Source organism: Ruditapes philippinarum, unplaced genomic scaffold (assembly GCF_026571515.1).
Source record: "Ruditapes philippinarum isolate M1 unplaced genomic scaffold, ASM2657151v2 ctg7248_1_1_1_1, whole genome shotgun sequence".
Taxonomy (NCBI): Eukaryota; Metazoa; Mollusca; class Bivalvia; order Venerida; family Veneridae; genus Ruditapes; species Ruditapes philippinarum.
Genome location: NW_026864179.1, coordinates 1 through 26,126, shown reverse-complemented (window position 1 = coordinate 26,126; position 26,126 = coordinate 1). Strand labels below are relative to the sequence as shown.

Sequence of the window (26,126 nt, the reverse complement as noted above, 5' to 3'; positions counted from 1 at the left end):
TTCAGACTACTTTTTTTCATAAAGTCAAAGTTGCAGGTGGGGGTATTAATCACCTTCAGTGATAGGTCTAGTTACAAATAGGGCTATGTAATAAAATCTGTGCTGTCCTGTTATAACACCGGTAGTTATACTATTTGGTGTCCTAACATAAATAGCAGAGGCATCTGTGCCTTTCAGACACATTTCTAAACCTCAACTGTTTTCTATTTAAATTGATGAAAAAGAGCACTACATAATATTGTATGTCGTAGAATTTGGGTGAGAATATCTTTACCCCTATGGCCAATCTAGCTTATAACAAGTCATAATAAGTATTCATTAAGTAATTAATTCATAATGTCATTATAGTTATCTATTAAACATTGAACTCACAATGATGTAATATGTGTTTATTGATTATTTAATTAATTCTATATGGACATAGATATACTACACATAGATTAGGGCCAGAAGGTGTGTTAATACCCCCCCCCCCCCTCAAAATGAATAGTGCCCTTGTTTTTTTTGCCAAGTGAAAAATGACCCGAGGGCATAATTCATTTCAGGGCGTATTATAACTATTTGGTTTGTCTCAAATGTGCCTTTTAATGTCTTTTATACACTTGATAGTAACACTAATTTGAATAAGGTCTACATTAATATTGTTGAAATTCTTGTCTTATAATACTGTACAATACTAAAAAGAGTTGCTTCCCTTACAAAGTTCACTTCTGTAGAATCAAGTTTTTCAGAATAAAACTGTTGTTTGTACAAATTATCCTTATAAAATGTTCTCATCCTTAACTCATGCGATTGGTGCTTAAAACCTACTTTCACATTAAAGCTAGTGGTTGTGATGACGCAATTAGTTTGATGTCATTGTTTTAATTTTTGCATGTGCTCGTGTTCAGTGTTCAGCAGTCAGGATCGCAAACTCATGATAGCTCACATGACTCTCTTATGCATTTGAAATTTTGTTTTGCCCCACTTTGAAGAAGAGGGGATTTATAGTTTTGTGATCGCTTTTCGTCCGGCGTCGGTCCGTCGTCCGGCGTCCGTCCGTCGTCCGGCGTCCGTCCGTAAACTTTTACTTTAAATGACATCTCCTCATAAACCACTAAGCCAATTTCATCCAAACTTCACAGGAATGTTCCTTTGGTGGTCACCTTTAAAAATTGTTTAAAGAATTTAATTCCATGCATAGCTCTGGTTGCCATGGCAACCGAAAGAAAAAACTTTAAATATCTTCTTTAAAAAAACCATAAGAGTTAGAGCTTAGATATTTGGCATGAAACATCTTCCAGTGAGTGTCTACCAAGTTTGTTTAAATAAAAGCCCTGGTCTCAAAATTGGCCCCGCCCCGGGGGGTCATTGATTTTCCCTATATGCATATAGTAAAAACTTAAAAATTTTCTTTTAAAGAACCCAAAGAGCTAGAGCTAAGATATTTAGCATGAAATATGTTCTAATGGGTGTCTGCCAAGTTTGTTCAAATAAAAGCCCTGGCGTCAAAATTGGCCCCGCCCCGGGGGGTCATTGATTTTCCCTATATGCATATAGTAGAAACTTAAAAATCATCTTTTAAAGAACCCAAAGAGCTAGAGCTAAGACATTTAGTATGAAATATGTTCTAATGGGTGTCTACCAAGTTTGTTCAAATAAAAGCCCGGGGTCAAAATTGGCCCTGCCCCAGGGGGTCATTGATTTTTCCTATATGCATATAGTAAAAACTTAAAAAATCTTTTTTTAAAGAACTCAAAGAGCTATGGCTCAGATATTTAGCATCAAACATGTTCTAATAGGTGTCTACCAAGTTTGTTCAAATAAAAGCCCAGGGGTCAAAATTGGCACCGCCCTGGGGGTCATTGATTTTCCTTATATGTGTATAGCAATAACTTTAAAAATCTTCTTTGAAAAAACCCAAATAGCTAGAGTTAAGATATTAAGCATGAAACATCTTTTATGTAATGTGTCTACAAAGTTTGTTCAAATAAAAGAGCTGGGGTCAAAATTGGCCCCGCCCCGGGGGTCATTGATTTTCTTTTTATGTGTATAGCAAAAACTTAAAATCTTCTTTGAAAAAAACCAAATAGCTAGAGTTTAGATATTAAGCATGAATGATCTTCTAGTAAGTGTCTACAAAGTTTGTTCAAATAAAAGCCCTTGCCCGGCCCCAGGGGTGTCATTATTTTTAACTATATGTGTATAGTAAAAACTTAAAAAAAAAATCTTCTTTTAAAAAGCCCAATGAGCTAGAGCTTAGATGTTTAGCATGAAACATCTTCTTATGGGTGTCTACCAAGTTTGTGCAAATAAAAGCCCTTGCGTTAAATTGGCCCTGCATCGTTGGGGGGGGGGGGTTGGCAGGCCTTTATACAGGTGAGCGACCTCAGGGCCATCATGGCCCTCTTGTTTCTTATGTTTGTCTGTCAGTCTGTATGTTGTTCTGTCGGTCTGTCCGTAGACCACATGGTTTCCGCTGATTATCTTAAAAACTATTTATCACAAAGTCTTCATATTTCACATAATGATTGGTCAGAATAAGTAAATGACCCCTATTTTTTTATGTTCACTAGGTCAAAAGTCAAGGTCAAAGAGGCCTTAAATGTCAAAATGGTTTCCGCTGATTGTCTTGAAAACTATGCATCTTAAAGTCTTCATATTTTAAATAGTGATTGGTCATAAAGAGTAGATGAACCCTTTCATTTTTGGGATCACAAGGTCAAAGGTCAAGGTCACAGGTACCTTAAATGTCAGAATGGTTTCTGCTGAATATCTTGAAAATAATGCACCACAAAGTCTTCATATTTCACATAGTGATGTGTCATAACTAATAGATGACCCCTATTGATTTTGGGGTCACAAGGTCAAAGGTCAAGGTGACAGGGGCCTTATATATCAGAATGGTTTTATCTTGGAAAGTGGTCATCACAAAGTTTTCGTATTTCACATAGTGATTAGTTATAACTTGTAGATGACCACTTTTGATTTTGGGGCTACTAGGTCAAAGGTCAAGGTCACAGCTGCCTTAAATGTCAGAATGATTTCTGCTCTTTTTCTTGGTTACTATTTATCACAGTCTTCATATTACACATATTGATTGGTCGTAACAAGTAGATAACCTGCATTGATTTTGGGGTCACTAGGTCAAAGGTCAAGGTCAAAGGGGCCTTGAATGGTAGTATGTTTTTAACTTATTATCTTTGTGGCTATTTATCACAAAGTCTTCATATTTCACATATTGATTGGTTATAACTAGTAGATAACCCCTGTTGATTTTGTGGTCACCAGGTCAAAGGTAAAGATTACAGGGGCCATACATGTTTGAATGCTTTCTGCTCACAACCTTGGGGTCACCAGGTCAAAGGTCAAGGTCACAGGGTCCTATGATTTCAGCTCATTTTTATCTTGAAAGCTAATTATCACAAAGTCTTCATATTTCACGTAGTGATTGGTCATAACTAGTACATGACCCAAATTATTTTGGGGTCACTAGGTCAAAGGTCAAGGTCAAAGGGTCCTATGATTTTAGCTCATTTTTATCTTGAATGCTAATTATCACAAAGTCTTCATATTTCACGTCGTGATTGGTCATCACTAGTACATGACCCAAATTGTTTTGGGGTCACTAGGTCAAAGGTCAAGGTCAAAGGGTCCTTGAATGTTAGTGTGGATTCTGCTCATCATCTTAAAAGCTATTTATCACAAAGTCTTCATATTCTAATATTGATAGGTCATATCTTTTAGATGACTCCTATTGATTTTGCGTCACTAGTTCAAAGGTCAAGGTCACGGGGCCCTTAGATGTCAGAATGGTTTCCGCTCATTTTCTTGAAAACTTTTTATCACAAAGTCTTCATATTTTTTTCTTTTTTCCATAACTGAACTCTTTCATGTACCCATTTATGGCAAGTTTCTTTAACAAAATAACCAATAATGTGAGTCAAGGGCTTGAAAGGGCAGCATATGTGTCGTTCAACATTTCTTGTTTCTATATTTAGTAACAAGTGTAGTCTTATTGTGATATATATGTATTAAAGCCATGACATTATAGTTGATCATTTAACTAATTATGATTATATAACAGCAAACATGTGGTAAGAGCATTCTTCAATTTTTGATCTTTTCATTCTTATAGTCAATTTAGCAACAAAACAGCTCCTAGGTTACTTTTAACCTAATATGTTATAGTTTGCCAAGGGTAATTGGTTTATTATAAATATGTGAGTCACTCAATAGTGTGTCAACAGCTTAATGTTATACTATATTATAATTTTAGAATGGCAGAAAGAGATGATAGCATCATACTGTAAGACTTTGCTAAAAGTACCAGCAATGCCTTTACTACCACGAGGTCAGAAATGTAACTTCAGTGAGATTTATGTTAGGCCCACTATAACAAGAGAAACAAAAGGAGAGAAAAGGGAGACAAAGGAGATTGAGGTCAAGTCAATGTCAGATATCTTCATAAAGAATGATGTGCCTTTGAAACATATATATGTTCTTGGAGATGCAGGGTCTGGTAAGAGTAGTTTCTGTAAATATTTGGTCAACTGTTGGTGTATTGCACACAGTGGTGCACAAAATGTAGATGATAAGTTTGATCGCGTAAAGGAAATGAAGAAATTTGATTTCATGTTTTATATCTCCCTAAGACATAATCAAGACATAGACAGTGTCCAGGATATGATTAAAAATCAGTATGATATTGACATTTCAAGCCCAGTTCTCAAAAATGACTCTGCAAAGATTATTATATTGCTTGATGGCTTAGATGAATGGTCTTCGGAAAGGAAATCCTACAATCAGTTCCAGACAATGGGTCTCCCGAAACAGGATGTTAATAAAGACTATGCAATCATAACTACATCACGGCCATGGAAAATTCACACCTTAGGAATAAGTGAGACAGAAATTGAACAATTACTGAATCTGAAAGGGTTTGATTTGAGATGTGAAAGGGAAATGGTAGATAGAACAGTCTCTCAATTAAATTCCAGCAGGCATGCTAGTAAAATTGCCTGGCTTTGTGAACGAAAGCTAAGAGAAAAGTCTCTGGAAAGTTTAAAACAGGTACCAATTATGCTACAACAACTGATATGTCTATGGTTTGATGGTAAACTCGATAAAACCTCAAGATGTGCCATCTACACGGGTATGTTAGAACTTTTCTTTACCTGGAATGACATGAAAACTACAGGAACAAGTACTCGACTCATGGAGGGTGCTCAGAAAGTAGATCTTCCTAAAACCTTAGCTGATAAAAACATATTAAAATTAAACCGCCATTTCATTTATGAAGTGTCACACTTGGCTTATGAGACACTATTTAATTGTCCGAAGGATAAATCCTTGACATTTGACATTTGTATGTTTGATGAACTAGATATATCAGAAGAAGTGAGAGAAAATTGCTTGAAACTTGGAATAATGACAGAAGATGAATGTCCAAGTTTATCTGTATCAGAACCACCAAGCTCATTGTTCTCTTTCATTCACAAATCAATGCAAGAATTTCTTGCTGCAGTGTATATTGGTATCACATTCAGTGCAAAAATTGGTTTGTCAGATAGTACAGGAAATGGTGAATTAACCAAGAAGTATATTAATGAGGTTTTTCAGAAATGTTCAACAGTAAATGACATATTAGAACAGTCAAATGTTATCATTATGCTATTTGGTCTAGAACCTAGATCAGCAACACATGTTTCAAAATACATATATGATACTGTGTCAAAAGACTCTCGTGTTCAGGAATACAGGAGAACAATAAGTAGTGGCATTGATAGGGATCATAGTTTTATTACTGATATTCAAAAGCTTATGTTAGAGTCAATGGAAGAATTCAATGCATCATGTAGTATAGGAAGTAATCCTGTATTTTATATAAGAGATTTAGTCCTTGATAGTTTGAATGAGTATTGTGATATTGTTTGTTCAGGTATTGATCAGCATCAAATTGTTCCTGACACTGTTCTATCTATTAAGGTATCTGTTCTGTCTATTGAAGTAGATTGCTTCAACAAACGAAATATTAAATTTACAAAATATTTACCAATGTTTCATCATCTTGAAAAAATTGTAATAAAATATGGAAATGAACCACTTAGGTTATTTAGTACACAAAGTGATAGTACAAAGAGTATTAATAAGACAAACAATTGTGTTTCTGAGACAATTAAAGTAAATACTTCAACATTAAAATCTCTGTCTCTTAATGATGTCTCTAACACTGACAAGTATTACCCAGTGTATAAAACAGTTGTTAGTAACCTACCTAGTATGATCAATCTTGTAGCTATAAGTATGAATAATATAACAATGAGTCATGATGATACTACTACATTTTGTAATTTTCTTGAGACAACCAATCATCTTCAACAAATAAGTCTTTATTATGTTAAATGTGAGTGTAAGAAGCAGCATAATGTAAATTTATCAAAACATCAACAACTTCAGTACCTTTATTTATATGATACTGTTAGTGTGATAGATGTTGATACTACAAAACTTGAAATATTTACATTTTATCTATTGAAAGATAGTAATTATGAGAAAATATTTGATATTATTAAAAAATCTAACAAATTAAAAGAACTTGTGTTGTGTAGAGAATATACCAATAAATCTCAATTATATCATACCAACATAACAAAGAGACCAGTCACAGTATTACCATTGTTGCTCAATCTCAGTAAGCTTGAGTTATGGAGTTGTATGTTTACTGACAATATAATACAGTTACCTTTAGAGATGAAGAGTTTAATTAACATTAGGCTTGTTGGTGTCATAATGAGTTTAACAACATGGCAGACGTTTGTTGATAGTCTTCCTCATATTCCTCATACTGTAGATGTGAGTGTAGAGGGTTATTATATAACAGGAGATGGTGAGGAGGTTTATGATGATTGGTTAGCATTGACATCACAAGGAGGAGGGAAGGGAAATGATGCTAGACAGTATGTAAAGGATAAGGATCAGTTATTTCTTGTTAAACGTGATGATGATTCATGGTTTTACTTTTCAACAAAAAAGTGATATAGTATACAGGTAGTTACATAGTGTTTGAACTATTTTTTTTTCAATATTAACAATAAAAATAATGGTTTGAATCTTTAACACAGTGAAATAGGATACATGACGTTAACATAGTGATTAAACTAAATTATTGCATGTTAAAAGAGATAATTTTTTTGTTCATTTTTGACAAAAAAGAAATGATCTGAAAATTTAACATAGTGAGATAGAATACATGCAGTTAACATAGTGCTTAATTTAAATTATTTCATGATAAAAGACATAATTATTAAAATAAACATTATCAGCAAAAAAAAAATACTAAAGTTACATATTGATATGTTAAATAATGAATGTAATACAATATGATAGATAACAATCATCAAAAACAGTTCATTAAATATCAATTTCTGATCATTGTAGTAATATTGAAATTGATGAAAGTAATATTCAAATGTGTATTTAAATAAATAAATGAAAGAAATGCAGTGAAATATAAAGAAAATATAGGTAACTGTTTTTTTTTAAAGATCAGGGATAGTTTGTGAAAAGTATAATTTGAAAAAGTAATAGGTTCTTTGAATTATAAATACATAAATAGATAAATAGATTAGCAAGTAAATAAATTAATGAATAAGTAAATATAATAAGTAATTTGAATGGAAATATCATAAAACAGAAATTTAATGTACAAGGTCAGAAAAAGTAAAAGATAAATATAACATTCAAATACCAGTTATATTATATAATATATGATAGGATAAGGGAATGGTATATGTAATTACCAGTTATATGAGATTGGTATATATCAATACCAGTTATATGTTATAAAGGACAAGGGAATTGTATAATAAATACCACTTATATGATATATAGTACAGTGGAACAGTATATCTTACTACAAATAATATGATATTATACAAATATGGACTTTTTAGCTGTTGAATATGATGTGATATGTACTGAAAAAATTAATATTGACCGAGGACGTTTCTTCAGAATAATAACAACAAACTTGGCGTGACGTCACGTCAAAGTCTCGCGTCTTTTAGGGATTTTCAGAAAATCTATTTTTAGAAGAAAACCGGTGAATATACTCTGAAAATCTATTTTTAGGAAAAAAACAGTGAATATACTCTGATATTGACCTGTCATTTTTTACAAAAAGTTGCTTGTTAGCCAATCAGGGAAAGGCATTTCAAAGCTATTTATAGATTATATAATAAATAGGATTATATGATACAGAGGAAAGGTAGATTGTATAGATGAATACCAGTTATATGAGATAAAGGGCAGGTGATCAGTATATGTAATAACCAGTTATATGATATATAGGGTTTTATCACATAAACCGCGGTGCAGGAGTGTAATAAAGCCATTTAATTAAAACGATATTACACTAGTGTAATAACACTTTGACATGACGTCATTTGCGCTATATAGAAACATAGCGTTAAAGCGCGCTTATCTTAGCGTTACAATACGGGCGCGTCATTGAAAAGTTACTCATTTTAACAGTTTACTGTTCCTTTTTTTAATGTGTGATAAATAGAATATTATATTTGTGTAGATTCAATACTAAATTTATTGAACTCGTTGAATAAAACAATATTATGCTCGCCAGAGGCTTGCATAATATGATTTTATTCAACGAGTTCAATAAATTTAGTATTAAACTACACTCATTCAATATCCTCTATATATGATATAACCAGTTATATGATATATAGGATTATATGATACAGAGGAAAAGTAAATGGTATATATGAATACCAGTTATATGAGATAAAGGACAGGTGATCAGTATATGTAATAACCAGTTATATGATATATAGGGTTATATGATATATAGGGTTATATGATATAGAGGAATAGTCAATTGTATAATAATGAATACTTGTTAGATGATAAATATGACAAGTAAATGGTATACATAAATTGTTTCATTTACATGTTATATTTTAGTGATTCCTTCTTGGATTGTTTTATATTGTAAATATTGAAAAAAGTTAAAAAATTATATTTATGTAAAACAATTAATGTGTACAAGTTAAAACTGTTAGTATTATTCAAAGTGTAAAGTTAAAGGGACTCCACTGAGGATTTTTGACATGTTTGGAATTATATCTTCTTGATTTTTGACATGATAAGATTGGAGTTATGTTCTTGAGGTTTCTTACTATTTCAATATAACTATTAACTGGTGTGCGAAATTTCATATCATTCTTCGAAAATACTTGTAATCAATTTAGCTCGACTAAGAGAATAGCTACACCTTTATACTTGTAGTAGTGGGGTCACACTTAGGTTAAGTTTTTTGCATGCAAAATTGGTATCTAAAAACTACTGAAGTAAAATATCAATTTGACACATTTGAATACCACAAGTACCATAGCTGTTTTTTCATATTTAAGCTCCTTTCTTTGACTAAATAATTATTGGTTAACTTTTTACATGTAAGCTCTATCTCCGTAACAACTACAGGGTGGATTAGAGCTTCACACATATATGAGAGTGATAGGAAGTCCCAGGACCACGAACTATAACACAGATATTGACAGATTTATTGCCCTTTTTAAGTTAGAAATGTCAACATTATCCATTACTGTGGAAAGTTGAGCACACTGTGCTGTTGAGAGCTCTTGTTTTTCAAAATTATATATAAAGTGTTAAAATGTTTATAATTAAAGTCCACCTGATAATAACAGTTCATTACTATCGATTTTCAATTTTATTCCCAGTATATTTTCTTAGTATCATTTTTATTTTTTTGCCGTATTGAATACCCCGATTAATCTGTTTTTGATTTTCTATTATTATTCTTTTTTGTTTGGCTTTTAGGCTTCAGTGGAGCTCCTTTAAGTGAACTCTTTGCCGTGTGTGCTATAATGATAATTTTTAACACAAGGCAAGTACAAGTATAGATATACTTTTCTGTAATTTAGATGTACTAGTTTATACTGTTACTACATAGTATAACATAATGTTTAACCAAAACAAGTTATACACCATAGATGTAAACATATAATTACAAGCTATTGTAATCCTTTGATGAAAATAAGATCATATTATGTTATATCAAGATTGTTTAGTGACATGTAACTATACATACATTTTAAATAGTTGTTACTGTTTGTGTTATAGGCTATTTAAGCCTTAAAATGCAATCACTTTTATTTTTTAGAAACTTTCATTTTTTGTCTAAAAAGTTTCTTATTGGCCATATACCTGAGCCATCTTTATTTTCTTTTGTATTTTCGCAACTGCAATCCTTTGATGAAAATAAGATCATATTATTTTATAACAAGAAACGTTATGTGACATGTAACTATACATACATTTTAAACAATTTTACCTGTTTGTTTAAAGACCGATTAAGCCTTAAAAAAATGCAATCACTTTTAATTTTTAAAAACTTTCATTTTTTTGTCCAAAAAGTTTCTTATTGACCATATATCTGAGCCATCATTTGTTTCATTTGCATATTAGCAACAAGTACAGTTATGATGAATAAGTATTTAATATGGATGTGAAATAACCATTTTATGATGAATAAGTATTTTATATGGATGTAAAATAGCCATTTTGTTTACATGTTGTAACACTAATCATATTTTCTTTTCAAACCCATCAGGTGATAACAATATCTCATGTTGGAAATCTATTATTAGAACATTTTAAAACACATATTTGCCCTTTCTATAAAAATGAAAAATCTATTCATTTCTGAGGCGGAATGTACCCTTAAACTTTAAATTTGAATGTATATGTAGAATAAATTTATCTGGTATATAAGTAAACATATAATTACATGAAGATTTTTCATTGTTAACTAGATATATGAATGTTTATCTTTATTTCTGTTTCTGTTTATTTCATGTTTCGATATGTTAAGTCTTATGAATACGTGTATCAAACATGAATGTTTGGGACTTGGAATATAGATTATATAAAGTACATTTGTAATCCTTAATTTGCCTTTATATGATGACAAATCTATATTATCCATGGATTTGTTTAAACAATTCTATATGAGGTTGAGATAAGTTCAATCTGGAATGGGTTATGTCAATTGTACATATGCTTATTTATTAAACATGACTGTTTTGAACTTGAAATTTTCATTGAAAACATTATTCAGTATATGTTATTTTGTTAGCATCAATAAAAACTTTGTCTGAGACTGAACTGAACAATCATGAAACTTTTCGAAACAATTCTATTCACTTTATATGGAACTTTGTTTATTAGAAATAGCAGGTTTTGTTTAAGAATTGACAACTTTAGATTCAGGCCTTGGTTGACTAACATTTTGTACAATAATATAATATACATAACTCGTATAATAAATGAAATGTCTAAAACATTATGTATTTTATATGGTTAAAAAAGTTTAAATGTTATCAAAATGGATACAACAGATCAAACAATGGTGACATGTATATTAGTATAGAGAGATGTTTATAAAATGAAGGCAATATATAACAATTTGATCTGGTCATAGATTACCTTTATAAGAGAATTTTTATTCTGCTAGTTTTGTTATGAATGTAATACTTTAAAAAGTGAAATGTATCTTTTTTATTGGTTCTGATAGCATGTATGTGTGACTTTTCATAATAAAGAATTGTACAAAATTGATTTGTATATTATTTGTTTTCCCCTCTCTACAGACCTAGCTATGCTCCCCGAAAGATTTCGGGTATTTTTCGGGGGAGCATATAGTCGGCGCCTTGTCCGTCTGTCCGTCCGTTGTCTTGTCCGGAGCATTACTTGAAAACCCTTGGAGATAATTTGTTTAAACTTCATACAGTGGTAGAGGGCATTGAGGGGGAGTGCAGTGTCAAAGAACCATAACTCTATTTTGTCCGGGACATAACTCTAAAACTATAAAATATATCAACATGAAATTGTGTAGGAAGATATATCTCAATAGGTCTGCCTTGCCTTATTCTGGAGTTATTGCCCTTTGGTTATTTTTACTTTTTGAACTTTGTCTGGGAAATTACTTTGAAATTATAAGATATATCAACATGAAACTTTGTTGGTAGATTGATCTCATTGAGTAAAATTGCAGTGCGAAAAAAAAAACCATAACTGTTTTGCCCAATATTTTAATTATCTCCCCTTTTAAAAAAATCTTGTCTGAGAAATAACTCTAAAACTACAAGAGATATCAGCATGAAACTTTGTAGGTAGATTGATCTCAATGGGTAGATGTGCAGTGCACAAGAACTTGAACTCCGCCTTGCCAATTTTTGTAGTAATTGCCCTTTGTTCAATTTTACATTTTGAAGTTGTCCCGGACATAACTCGGAAACCATATGAAATATCAACAAGAATCTTTGTAGGTTGATAGATCGCATTGATTTCAAGTGCAGTGCAAAGAACAGTTACTCTGCCTTGCCTAACTTTCGAATTATTGCACTTTGAACTTTTTTCAGGGAAATAACTCTGAAACTACAAGAGGTGTACTTTCCTGTGTCCAAAACCTATTCGGGGAGCATCAGCCGGCTCAAACCGGGCTCTTATTTAAAATTTGTTGGATACATACTTCCCACATTTTTCTTATAAAATAAAGACATCAACAACATTATGTATAATATATGCAGACTACTAAAATGAGACTCTGACCTTTCCACTTGATCCATATTACAATGACTAAGTTGCAATTACATAATAACGCTATATACAATATAATGCGCTGTACTAAGATTGAGAGATTGACTCGTGAATAGAACTGGAATTGAAGCAATTACCGTGTTAAACATATGTAATATCACCTGCAGTAACAATTTCGCAACCAATAGTGTATTTTTATACCATATGTGACATTATTCTAATTTTGAAAGTAATTTGGACAATGTCAGCCAAAAATGAACTTGCGCTGGAAAATTCTGAACCGGAAGTGGACTCACCGGATACAAATGATGAGAAAACTCATGACATTTCCACTGAGATTAAGGATTATTCACTAAATAGAGATAAAAATTTGAGGAAAAAGCTTGCTGCGACTGACCAGGAAGATTTTTTTTGGTGACAGAAACCGGAGGAGGAGTGAGACTAAAAATGAGCACTGGTATGTATGAATTTTTCAAATACGCAACTGAATGCTATTATTCCTCTGATAAAGTGGACTATACAAAGAAAATCATACCAGTTTGTGACAACAAAGGGAACCTCGTTGAAACCATATATAAAATGTCAAACGGGCGTGCAAGTATGTTTACTTTAAATATGTACCACACAACATCGTCTGCTCTTATCAATGGCCGGGATACAGGACATTTTATGAGCAATGATCTTTACGATATTCTACACTGCATAGAGTACGAAGTTCAAAAAGGAACATGTACCGTAGAGAATCTAAATAACAACATTAGACAGTTGATTTTAAAGCACCTTAATAATAAAAAGTGTGAGTCAGAACCAAGCCAATGCTCACCTTTGTCTATAGAGTGTAATAATTCAACTGATGTCGATGTTATTTCTAAATCAGACAGTGACAATCCTAATACTGATAACACCAAGAGTAGATCTGATATTTCGGTACAGACTGAAACACAGTGTGATATAAACAGTAATTACATCGTTGATTTGTTACGCGATATAAAAATTGAGTTGAAAATAGTGAAGGCTTCTCTTACTGATCAAGCGTTGAGCTACCAAAATCAAGTAGGCCAATTAAGAGATGAAATAATCAGCATAAAACGGCAAGTATCGCAAATAAATTCTAATGCTAATGATCGAGTTGAATCGTTGTGCGATAGCACTTTGAAATTAGTTAACGACATTGCCAAATATTCAGAAACACTGCTGAAGAAAGTACAGTCTGTTCATGACATTCTTAAACACTTCCACGACAAGGGACACAATTTTTCACGCACAGAAACTGAAACACCTAATATTATCCCCCCTGTTCACACACCTCGGAATCCAGAACTCCATGACGGTAATGAACAAACTTCCATAAATGCTAGGACTCCGTACAATAAAAAATCTGATACTGTCATTCTCGGAGATTCAATACTGAAAGGAATAAAAGAGAAAGGCCTCCGTTCAGATATAAGAACTGCATGCATTCGCGGAGCTAGAGCCAGTGATGCGCTTTCACGGGTCCGTCACTGGAATATTAATGAATGTAAAAACGTTGTGATTCATGTGGGCGGAAATGACGTCTCTTCCAAAGCTTCACTTTCCACAACATGTGATGATATTATAGAAAACTGTTACAAGTCTTCAGAAACAAGAAATCCGTGTACATTTGTGTACAATTTGTCCAAGATCTGACGTAGACGTCACACATCTAAATGATGAAATCCGTGCAATATGTACGTCAACCAACGCGACTCTTTTTTGATGTGTACAAATCGTTCGTGTACGGAGATGGAGGGGTCGTTAAGCTGTTCTTCCACCGTGATGGGATTCATCTTAATGAAACTGGATATAGAACACTGGTGATGGCAATAAATCAAGTGCTTAACATCATTCCGCAAAAACGCTCGGTTTATGAGAAGCATCTTTCTACACGTGCAATCGGAACGCCGCGCTCGCCACATGCTACCGGAATGCCGCGATTTACACGTGCAAACGGAGGTAGTGAATATGAACAAATAAGGGAGTCAGACAGGCACATGGGTCGGCGCCATCAGCCCTACAACAGGATTCATTGCGACAACTGTGAACGTAATAATCACGTTACGGCTCAGTGCAGACAAACAAATGATGTTACAAATAGCAGACGACTCGATTATGGATGGAATCAACCCCCTGGCCGACGAGATGGAAAAACTAAACTATATAGACATATGCATTATTCACATTAGGATATTTTTGACAGGCACTCACATGACACTATGTATAGCTCAGAAATTAGGTATGGGATTTTAACTAGTTTATTTTATGATTGTAATTCATACAAATGTAAATGTTTTTATGAAAATAACTTTAACAATTTATCTAACAAATTTTATGAGGTTTGTAATATAAGTTACAGCGTAAGTCTTAAAATGCATGTGAGTCTTTTAAAATACATTATCTATGTACATCGGAAACAGAAGAACAATATGATACAGTAATATCAATTATCTGCTATTCATTTTACCAATATCTATGGATACTGGCATTTATAAGCGTTGTTAAATTATGCTGTAGCGTTCATACATACACATTAATTTTTAAACTGCTATCAAATTTGTATCGTTATTATCGGTATAAATCGTGCTTTGTTGATAATTTATTTTTCAATACTTTTAATAGCTATTATAAAAGACGACTACTTAGTTTAGAATATAATGTAAACAAGAAAAAGCTTACTACTTTACATAAACCTGGAAATGGAAATAATGTTACAAATCAAAACAATATTAACACTTTTGACTATTTTTCTAAGGGCTTGCAGTTTGCGTTCGTCAATATACAACATTTGATGCCAAAAATGGATGAAATCAGATATCATCTAGGAAAAATGAACAAACCAGATATCTTTGGTATTTGTGAAACATATCTAAATGAAAATATTCATAATAATGAATTGAAAATAGAAAACTTTGTTTTGAAAGAAAGGATAGAAATGGAAGAAACGGAGGGGGTTGATAGTTTTCATAAATGAGAAAGTGCCCTACAAACGTCGAAATGACCCTAGAAAATGAAAATTTAGAATCTCTTTGGATAGAGATAAACTACCCTAATACAAAAACGTTTCTAGTAAACTATGTATACCGCCCTCCAAAAGTACGTCAATCATGGATTGATGAGTACGAACAGCAACTTGATGAAATTGATTCTAAATATTCTGAGTATTATATTCTAGGCGATGTAAATATTAATTTTATGCCTGATAAACTCAGAAACAAGTTCAATAATACAAAATGGTCTAATTTAATATCAAAATTTGGTCTTAAGCAATTCATTCAAACTCCAACAAGAACAACTAAAACTAGTGCAAACAATTATTGATCATATTTATGGCAGTGTGAATAGTCATTCACATGTATGTAATATATTTGTATCAAAGTTATCAATAAGTGATCACTTCCCTGTCTGTTTCATTAGAACAGTTAAAATCACGAGTTAAACGTGGTTTCCATAAGACAATGAAATATAGATCATTCAAGACATTTAATGAACAATCTTTTCAGAACTGATTTAGCTCGATCTTCTCTAGAATCTGTGGAGTATATTGTTGATCCAAATTTAGCTTTACAAAACCTTTTTTTCAATAGTAAAAGATATTATTACCAAACATGCTCCAATAAAAGAAAAGAGAATTAAATTTTGATGCACAGCCTAAATGGTTCACTGATGAAATTAAAGCAATGATATTTTTAAGAGATAAATATCCTAAAAATGGAGATTTCGATAATTATAAATTATTACGAAATAAAATAAACTCAGAGATTAAGAAAAGCAAAAAGAATTTCTTCAATAATGCAATAAATGAAAGAAAAAATCCAAAATACATTTGGCAAAATATTAATGATTTAACTAATTTAGGTAAAAGGAAAATGTACTTATTCCCGAACGGCTCACTTTTGGCGATACTACATTTACTGATCATGCTAATATTATAAATGAATTGAACAAACATTTTGTAAACATTTCTAATATTGTCGAAAACGTACAGTTATCTAACGACGAATTTAAAATATTAAAGGATAAGTTAGATAATAAATTGAAATGGAAAGAATTCAAAATTGAAAGCATTTCTGCATTTGAAGTTAAAAACATTATTGATAAACTAGATGCAAATAAAGCCACTGGACTAGATGAACTAGGTACAAAAATAATAAAATCGTGTGGTGACTTTGTGACCCAATGATTGCTAGCATAATTAATAACAGTATAAGACAAGGAATATTTTCCCGATGAATTAAAAAATGCCCGAGTTATTCCAATTTTCAAATCTGGACTGAAAGATGATCCGAGCAACTATCGACCTATTTCTATCTTGCCTACAATATCTAAGATTTTTGAACGTCACATAGCTAATCAGTTACAGCATTTTTTTCCATAAAACAAATATTTTTACATATTAAACAATCAGGATTTCGAAAGAATCATTCATGCAATACGGCCCTAATTCATTTGATAGACTCCTGGCTAAAAGATGTTGATAGTGGCAAATATATAGGTACAGTATTTTTAGACCTGCAAAAGGCGTTTGATTTAGTTGACCATGAAATACTTTTATATAAACTCAAACTTTATCACTTTTCTGTCAGATCATTAAAACTGTTTCATTCGTATCTGTCTAATCGTATGCAAATAATTCAAATTGGAGACTTAAAATCTGACGTACAATATGTTACCTCTGGCGTTCCACAAAGGCTCAATATTAGGTCCTTTACTGTTTCTTCTTTATATAAATGATCTCCCAAATATTTGCGAGGATGTTAACATAGATTTATATGCTGATGATTCCACGTTGCATAAATCTGGAGATGACATATCAGATAAAGAAGAAAAACTACAATATAGCCTTAATATGATAATGAAGTGGTGTAAAATAAATAGCATGCTGTTGCACCCTAAAAAGGTCTAAATGTATGCTAGTTTGTCGTTGACAAAAATTTAAGAACGCAATAGCACTGAATTTGAAAATTAACGACTCAACTTTATATTGACAATGATAATATCAAAAAAGCTGCTTGGTATTTATGTGGAAAATACACTCAATTGGCACTGTCAGGTAAAATGATGTGTGTAAAAAATTGAACTCTAAAGTTAATTTATTTAGGCGTATAAAGTACTTTTAAATAAGGAATCTCGCATGCTTTTTTATAATGCATACCTTCTTCCTATTTTTGATTATTGTTGTAATATATGGGGAAAAGAAAACAAAAAATATATATGCCAAATATACAAAATACAAACACGAATTTGCAAAATTATTCTAAGACCTTCCAATGAGAAAACAATCAGAAAATTTATACAAAAGATTAAAAATATTGCCTTTCAAGAAAAGATGTATTTTTTCACAGCGGTGTCCAAGTATATAAGCATTGAATAATATGTCCCCTCAATATATCCGAGACTTACTTACCATATCTAATAATCAAAAGTATAATCTAAGATCGATATCTCACGGAAATTTAATTTCGTCTTACAAACCACGTACTAATTATTTTTAATGACACATTCCAATTTTAATGCCATGGTTATTTGGAATTCCATACCACTGACTATAAGAAGTAAAACAAAATTGCCAATATTTAAGAAATGTTTCAAGAAATACTTATTTAATCAAATTTAGCACGGTCCGTATGTCTTATATATACAGGATACGCTCTTTATATTCATACATGTTTTTTTTTATTATTATGTTTTCTAATAATGGGTGTCTGTCTTAGTTTCAAGTTTTTTTGACTGTGTTAATTTTGTAAGTTAATTTTACTTTTTAAATTGCAGATTAAAATGATGCACTGATGGAAGTATTATGTTTAATGATAAATAAAATGAATTGTATGAATGTTCAGTATATGTGTTAATATATGTTAAAATTGTGATAACCATTTAATCATTTCTTTTTACATGTTATATTTTCTTTGATTGATATGTGTTCTTTTGTGTGTGTGTTTTTATTTTTATTTTAGAAGGCCGCATTGTAAATAAGATGTTGCAATCTGTATATGTCTTAATGTGTTACCTTCGGTAAATAAAGTTATTATTATTATTATTATTATTATTATTATTAAACGATAGGTAACCACTAACATCTTGAATAAACCGTGACTAATTCGCCAAATTCATAAATATTTTCAAGGTAAGCGCGTTTTTCCTGTCATATATGACGACACATGATAATGACGTTCTACAAATCGTACCGTTGAATACGAAATTGTTACTGCATGTGAAATAGTCCGAGTTTTCTTTCTAATGTGTTAAATTAAAATTATTCTTTGACCCAGCTTCATTGTTCTATTAAGTTTGCCTGGTGTTTATATTCATTTACCAATCATATTTGAAGTTACGCACAATGTATGACATTTTACCATTAGTAACCAAATTGGGAGTAGAAAATGTAGAAATTACTGATCGTTTCCAATTGAAATATATTAAATTAGTTTTCGGACTAAAACAATTTACCCAATCATGTATGATTTACGGCGAGCTGAGAATATTGCCTTTGTCATTGCAAATTAAGTCAAGAGTTCTGAACTATTGGCGCAAATTGATTAATGATAAAAAAAGATAAAATTTGTTCTATACTGTATTGCATGTCAAAGAAACTATACTTTGATTTTGATGTGGACTTTCCTATGTTGAAATTTATGCATACTTCTAAAGATTCTCTCGGTTTGTTAACAGTCAATTCCGTCCACATTTTAAGAAAATTATTTCTGCTAGAATTAGGGATCAGTTTATTCAAGGTTGGCAAACTTCTATTTATGAATCCAGTAAATGTTTGAATCATAGAATATCTAAAACCCAATATGGTTTTGAAAAATACTATAACATTTTCCCATCAAATTTAGCGTTTTTCAAATTTTCTCACATGCCCAGTTGGGCCTTGAGATATCAATAAAAACTTTTGAAACTTTGTTACTGCACGTGATATATTCCGAGTTTTCTGTGTGTTAAGTTCATTCTATGACTCGGCTTAATTATTTATTAGCCTGTATAGTTCCATAAAGTTTGCCTGGTCTTTCTTTTCATGATTCGTACACTTTTTAGTTTAAAAACGTAAATGCTGGTAAGATACAACTCATATAATCATCATTACAGTATTATTATAGTATAATAGGGTTACAACATGTGTCAAAACATATGTGGAGAAACATATACAAAATGTACTGTGACCTCAGAAAAAGACGGTAAAGGTCACTTACAGATTGGGTTATTGTGGGTCCAGCAACAAGTAAATGTAACGACATGTAGCTGTGTTTATTTTATGATATTTCGATGTTCACAGACACATACATACCTTAAAGCATGTTATTTAGATATTAATTACTTTATTATAATATTAATAAGTGAGACACTGAAATATTGCACATTATATATTGTCCATTTAAACAAACATCTTGTTAAGGCGATAAAATAAGAAAATATGCAATACACGGATTGACAAGAGAGACTAATATTGTAATTATATCAATCTACTCAACAGAATTTATTTCTCTTTGATAAATTGAACATTTAGTTTGTGTAAACATTACTCATTTCGGAAAGCCGTCATATTTAGGGGAGACAAATATCACTGTCATATGAATCCTCTTTACAACGATACGTTCCCTTTATTAATTATTATCATTACATATTCAATATTTTTTTTAAAAATGCAGCAGCTATAAAACATTTGACTAATTAGCATTCATAAACTGTAAACTTGCATAGGTGTTACATTTTTTTAATATAACGTTCATTATCATAATATATAGTTCCTAGCGCTATTTTTGATGATTTTGGAAATGTCATTTTCATTATTAAACTGTAAGTTTAAACTGCGTCTTATTCCTACTTTAACGGAACCTAACTGAAATTAACTGAAATTCGTGCGTAATGTGATCCGAATTTTCCAATTAAAGCAGACGAGCGTTATTTATAAATACAGCATGGCACGGATGATTTTCTGTCACACAGATGCGTCATTATACAGATTACATATGATATACCAGAACGTGTTAAAACAAAAGTCTTGCAGTGATTTGAAGACATTAAATCCGCATATTTTGATATTTGATATTCTTATATTGGCAATTTGTTGCCATGTTTGCATGCGAGTTATAAACCTAATGTACATAAAGCCCTGATGGAAAATGCATCGTGATTTGATTTAGGCATTTTTATGAGCAACATTGAATTTAAAACAGATCAAATATGAAATATGCTATTTATTTAATTATTTTCCACTATATATCGAATGAAGCACGAAGTTTGTCATAATAAAATAAATAAAAGCCCTGATGGGAAAGACCTCGTTATCTGATTTAGGCATTTATGAGCAAAATTAAATTTAACGAAATATGTTATTTATTTAACTAATTTCTATATATATCAAAAAAGGCACATATTTTGTTGTAGTAATGGAAAGAAAAGAACAAAGAAAAAGAAATTAAACATTCCAGAAATAGTCGGAATCTGTACTTTAACAAGAAACGTAAAGCGTAAAACGTTTTTTTTTTAAACATTTTTTAACATTGATAGGTAAGGCAACGTTCTCTTTTAAACAAAGTAATATAAACACATTATGAAAATGAGAGAAATGTCCGAAGTCTCATTATAACTTAAAAATATAACGTTTTATTATTCCTAAACATTTATTTTGACTTTTTGCTTGGACTTGACGAATTGGTGTTATTTAGATCAACTTTGTTTAGATTTGCATTAATATTTCGTGTTTAAGCATCGAATAACATGACTTAATCTTGGTTAGTTAATCTTTTAGCAAACTATAAGTAACAGTTGTCATTAAGTTTTATCTCTTTCTTAAAATAAAATAAGGATCTGTTAAACAAACCATATTCTTAATTTGTTTGTCTACCAACCAGGGTGCCGTTTTATCAAGAAAGACGGTCGTAACTACCATCTTATCATACGACTGATACTTACGACCAAGCTTACGAGTTCCACATGACCGTTTAATTAACACGGTCGTACGCCCTCAGTCGCAGCTAAGACCATTTTCGGTCGTACGACCAAATCTTAGCTACAAACGGGCACCCACGTTTATTCTGTCATGTTTAGTTTATTCATCGGAATGAATATAAATTTGTTACTCTCAAATATGGAGGGCTAGCATTTCAGATTTCAGGTGGAAATAAAAGATTTAAAACAGTTCCCTGACTGTGATTTTGTTTTCCGGTTGTCTCATTCTTTTTTAAGGGGTTTAGTTATAGACCTCACAATCGGCTTAAATGGCCTTATTGGAAACAATTTTTCAGCTGAAAATCCTCAAAAAATTATATTACAATAAGGTCTACCTATAAACTATCTTAGTTTGTAAGTGCAGTGAAACTTAAAAAAATCCGAAACTTCTGAAATTCAAAAAAAAATTGAAATCCGAACAATTTGAAGGGTCCAGAAATTCTATATAATTCATACCATACTTCACTTCAGTGTTGTTATATTTTTCTGGTCCTTCGGAATCATTGATGCCAGCACTATTAAAGCAGCATGCCTCCAGATTCATGCTTAATTTCATGAAAAAATTGAAAATGTGTTTAAGTGAATAATATCGTCAAGAAACCAAAAGGGAGCAATTTAAACATTATCTATGGCACTTTAAACCCATATAAATTACTAAACATATTTAAAAATTGCTTTAAAAGCACCTACTGCGTTAGTAACGCAGTAGAAATATAGTTACAAATACTGAAAAATCAGCAATTAATTGCACAAAACATATAAATAATTACTTGAATCTGGAATATTTTTAATTTTTCCTAAAATCTAAGCACATTTCTCAAGTTTGATTGTATCAAAATATTTTGGCTCATATGGAGGCATGTAGCTTTATGTGTGGAGAATTGAATACCGCTCAAGCCGGTGCTAGTGGGGGCGTGATGAATGTTGCACATTACATTATCCCTCATGGACAGACTCAATCAAGCCGTGTCTGCAGTTATCTTATAATTTTGTTGCGATTAATGCTTCCGAGGGATCACTTTATTTTCTTTTTGTTGTGCTTCACAACGGTGGGTGTCAAGTGCTGTGTGACAGCTGTAAAAAAGTTGCCCCGTTCTTCACTTCAGTGTTGTTATATTTTTCGGGTCCTCCGTGATCATTGATGCCAGCACTATTTAGTGATTAGAATTGAGTACCGTTCAAGCCGGTGCTGGCGGTGTAAGGGTATTGCACTTTACATTATGCATCATGTACAGACTCAATCAAACCTAGTCTGCAGTTTTCTTGTAATTTTGTTGTGATTAATGCTTCTGAGGGATCACTTTGTTTCCAGATTTTTATAAGAATTCCGAAAACTGCCCTCAAATTCTTCAAAGTCCCAAAGGTAAGATCGAAATATATAAGAAAAATTAAAAAAATGTCTTAGAATCAGATAAATATACCATAAATCTGCCTTAAAAGTGGACTTTGACAACACACTGAAAAAATATGATCGTAAAACACCGGGGAAAGACTATAAAAGGGCCATAGAGTTGGTAAATGTCTACTTTTCAAATATGCACAGACCAGTAAAGAGATAAAATGTTGAATTAAAATCTTAATTATACCCCCACACACGATGGTAAGGGATATATATCGTAGTCAGCTTGTCGGTCGATCTGTCTCTTTTAATGCACTCAATAGTTTGGACATGTTAACAGATATGTCCTTTCCCAAAACCTGTGTTTTGTATTTCTAACACAGCTTAACAATACAAAAAAACTAAATACATTGTTTTTTACTCACGATTGGGTACTGTTTTCAAAAATAATTTCACTAACATGTAGATTTGAGATTGTATTAAGTTTAAATTAAACATCAAAACATCTTCCTGCTAAAGATGGAGAAATCGACATTATAAGATCTGAGTAGAAGCTATCCTTACTGCAGTTGTTAACAACTAAACAACCATAGCCAGAAGCATATGTGGTCTTTTTGTTTTCGGCAGCGCCCTCAACCTTGGTCTTCTTAGTGATCAGAAGCAGATTCATGCCATGACATACAAGGAAGAGCGAGAACAATGTGAAGGTTCACTATGTACCCTTCCTTTTCCAGTTACTGCCTCTGATTGGCCGTTCTCGCCTAGCCAATCGCAACGTTTTCTGCCGTTTCATACCTTAACATTAGATATAATCAAGGAAAAATATGCTTTAAAATGATCTGTAAGACGATAATACAAAACAACAGCTTAAATGTTTTAAGTGTGACAAAATTTTATTGTATTTATAGCTTAAATGTAGTTTCGGACGATCAATTATAGATCTCTTAAATAATTTCAAATGCGTATTATGTCAATGTTGAATAAAATAATTATTGTCTTTACCAGTTTTTCTTCTCAACTCAACTCTTTCAATTTTCATTTTGAAATATATGGCAAAATATACATTACAGTGAAAAATATAAGGGGTGTTTAATGTTAACCACGATATTTTGATATAAGATACTTTCAAGTAAAGACACTTAAACTAAGTTGACGATATACTATTTGTGTCATATGTCAAATATGTCATTTGTTTTAAATATTTGTTTCACGCAGTATTTGATGTGTAGATTTATTTTAAACACATGCTACTTTAACTGTTAATTTATGCGACATTTTACGTGTCTTATTTTCCATCAAGGACACTACAGACATCATACAGAAGAAAGGACAAGGGAAAGGAACATTAGCGAATTTGATAACAGTTATGTCAGTTGCATTATGGTGGAACATTAATACATTAGTCACATATATTGTTCAATCAGTCTTCGGATTCTTATCATCAAATAGTCTTTTGTACCTGGCCGGATGTGTAACTCCGAGTGGAACAGAAAAAGTATAATAAGATGCGTTGCGCAAGTAGTGGTTTTCATACCTTTTTACATATCCCTGGTCAGCACCACCCACATACTTCATGTTATAATAACAAACGTGTTACTGAAAGATAAAAATGATAAAAATAATGTTTAAAACTTGTTTTTTTAAACATCGCAAAAAACGTTTGAAAAAACAATTTTAGGCGTAACTTGTAAATGCAGCCTTTTCTCAATTTTATTTTAGTACATTGGTTTTTCGGTTTTTTTTTAAATTATAATATTTACCTTCCTTTCAATTTCAAGTTCAATATTCATTGTTATTGAATTTTTTTTTAAGTTCAAGCTTATAAGTATATTTCATAAACGTTTCCCTATATTCTATGATTATTGAAGACTATTGAGAAAAAAGTGTACCTCCATTCACAAAGGGTGTGTTGAAGTAAGGGATGATAAAATACTATAAGCTAAGTTGTTTAATGTTAAGGCAGATAACTCTGTCGGCCATATTGCATAACAGTTGTAACAAATTACTTCTATGACATGTTTTAATCTCCCTTTAAACGTTAAGACAACGTTTTAGTATTTTGATTCAATACACTCAATTATTTTGTTAATATAAACGACTTAAATGTATATTATGTTCATCTTTGATTATTGCAGATTGATTATTTGGAAATCTTTGAAATTCTGACTGAATATGTCTAATTTGAATAATACAATAAATGAAATGTTCACCAAGCTATATTCTCCAATACTGGTCAAAACAACTTGTTCTTTCTTAAAACATCTTTGAGTTTTTCTCAATGACATGATGTTTACATATTTTATTTATCAATACTCTTGAGAAAAAATTGTTTCTGTGTGTATTTAAAGTGATATTATGCTCATATTTCTATAGTGAGGTTGAACTGAATTGACTTTATATATTTCAAATTATTCACTGTTTAAAAGGTGTTTGACCAACAGTTTATATTGGAAAATGTTTATTATAAAATTCAAAATCTGTCTAAAATATTAAAAGACTGCCCACTCTTTTATTAAATTGAACGTTATATATAGGTAAATTCTAGATGATATTTACAGAAATTTCGTTGGACCTGGGGGTTATTTTTGTTTATGCGAAGTAAATTATTAAATATAAAGGAATGGAACTTTATTTTGACTATCCCCTGTTCACTCACTATATACCTTTAGTAGACAAAATGTAACTTTAAAAGATTTTTATTTTAATTTGAAAAATATACTATTAAGCATTATTAATAGTTAATAGCCTTGTTTTTTTCTTTAAACATTTTGAAGTAAACATATCTAGTCTGAATAATGATGTGTAAATTGCAATTATATATCGAATAGTCCCAATAAAATCAATCGCATTTCTTTTGCCTTCGACGTTTGTCTTCTTCAGAAAAAAATGACGTTATAGAATAACAAATAACACAACGTCCGTTGTATATACGCTAAACGGAACATGACGGTAACGCGGGAATGAAACATTTATCAAATGAAAACAGATCATTTCCATTTAACATTTCTTCATGAATACAGCAATATACAATACTATATAAGTTTCGGAAAAAGAGTTGTTATCAAACCTATGTATATTCATGCGTTTAAATTGTTGTTTCTTCGTTTACTTATTACATTTATAAGCTGTGACATGATATATAACAATTTTGTAGAACAATCACCATTACTAGTTTAGCCAGATAGTTCTTTTCAGGAAAAAA

General features: G+C 31.4%; 1 protein-coding gene across 2 annotated transcripts in view; it reads left to right on the top strand.

Annotated features, from left to right (window-relative positions):
* Positions 1–7,520, top strand: part of LOC132724722 (uncharacterized) — a 56,757-nt gene extending 49,237 nt beyond the window's left edge. For both annotated transcript variants that reach the window (XM_060709664.1, XM_060709663.1), the window contains exon 6: positions 4,259–7,520. In XM_060709664.1, the coding sequence (XP_060565647.1) occupies positions 4,259–7,017 (2,759 nt within the window). In that variant the 3' untranslated portion in view covers positions 7,018–7,520. The remainder of the gene's footprint in view (positions 1–4,258) is intronic.
* The last annotated feature ends 18,606 nt before the right edge of the window (positions 7,521–26,126 follow it).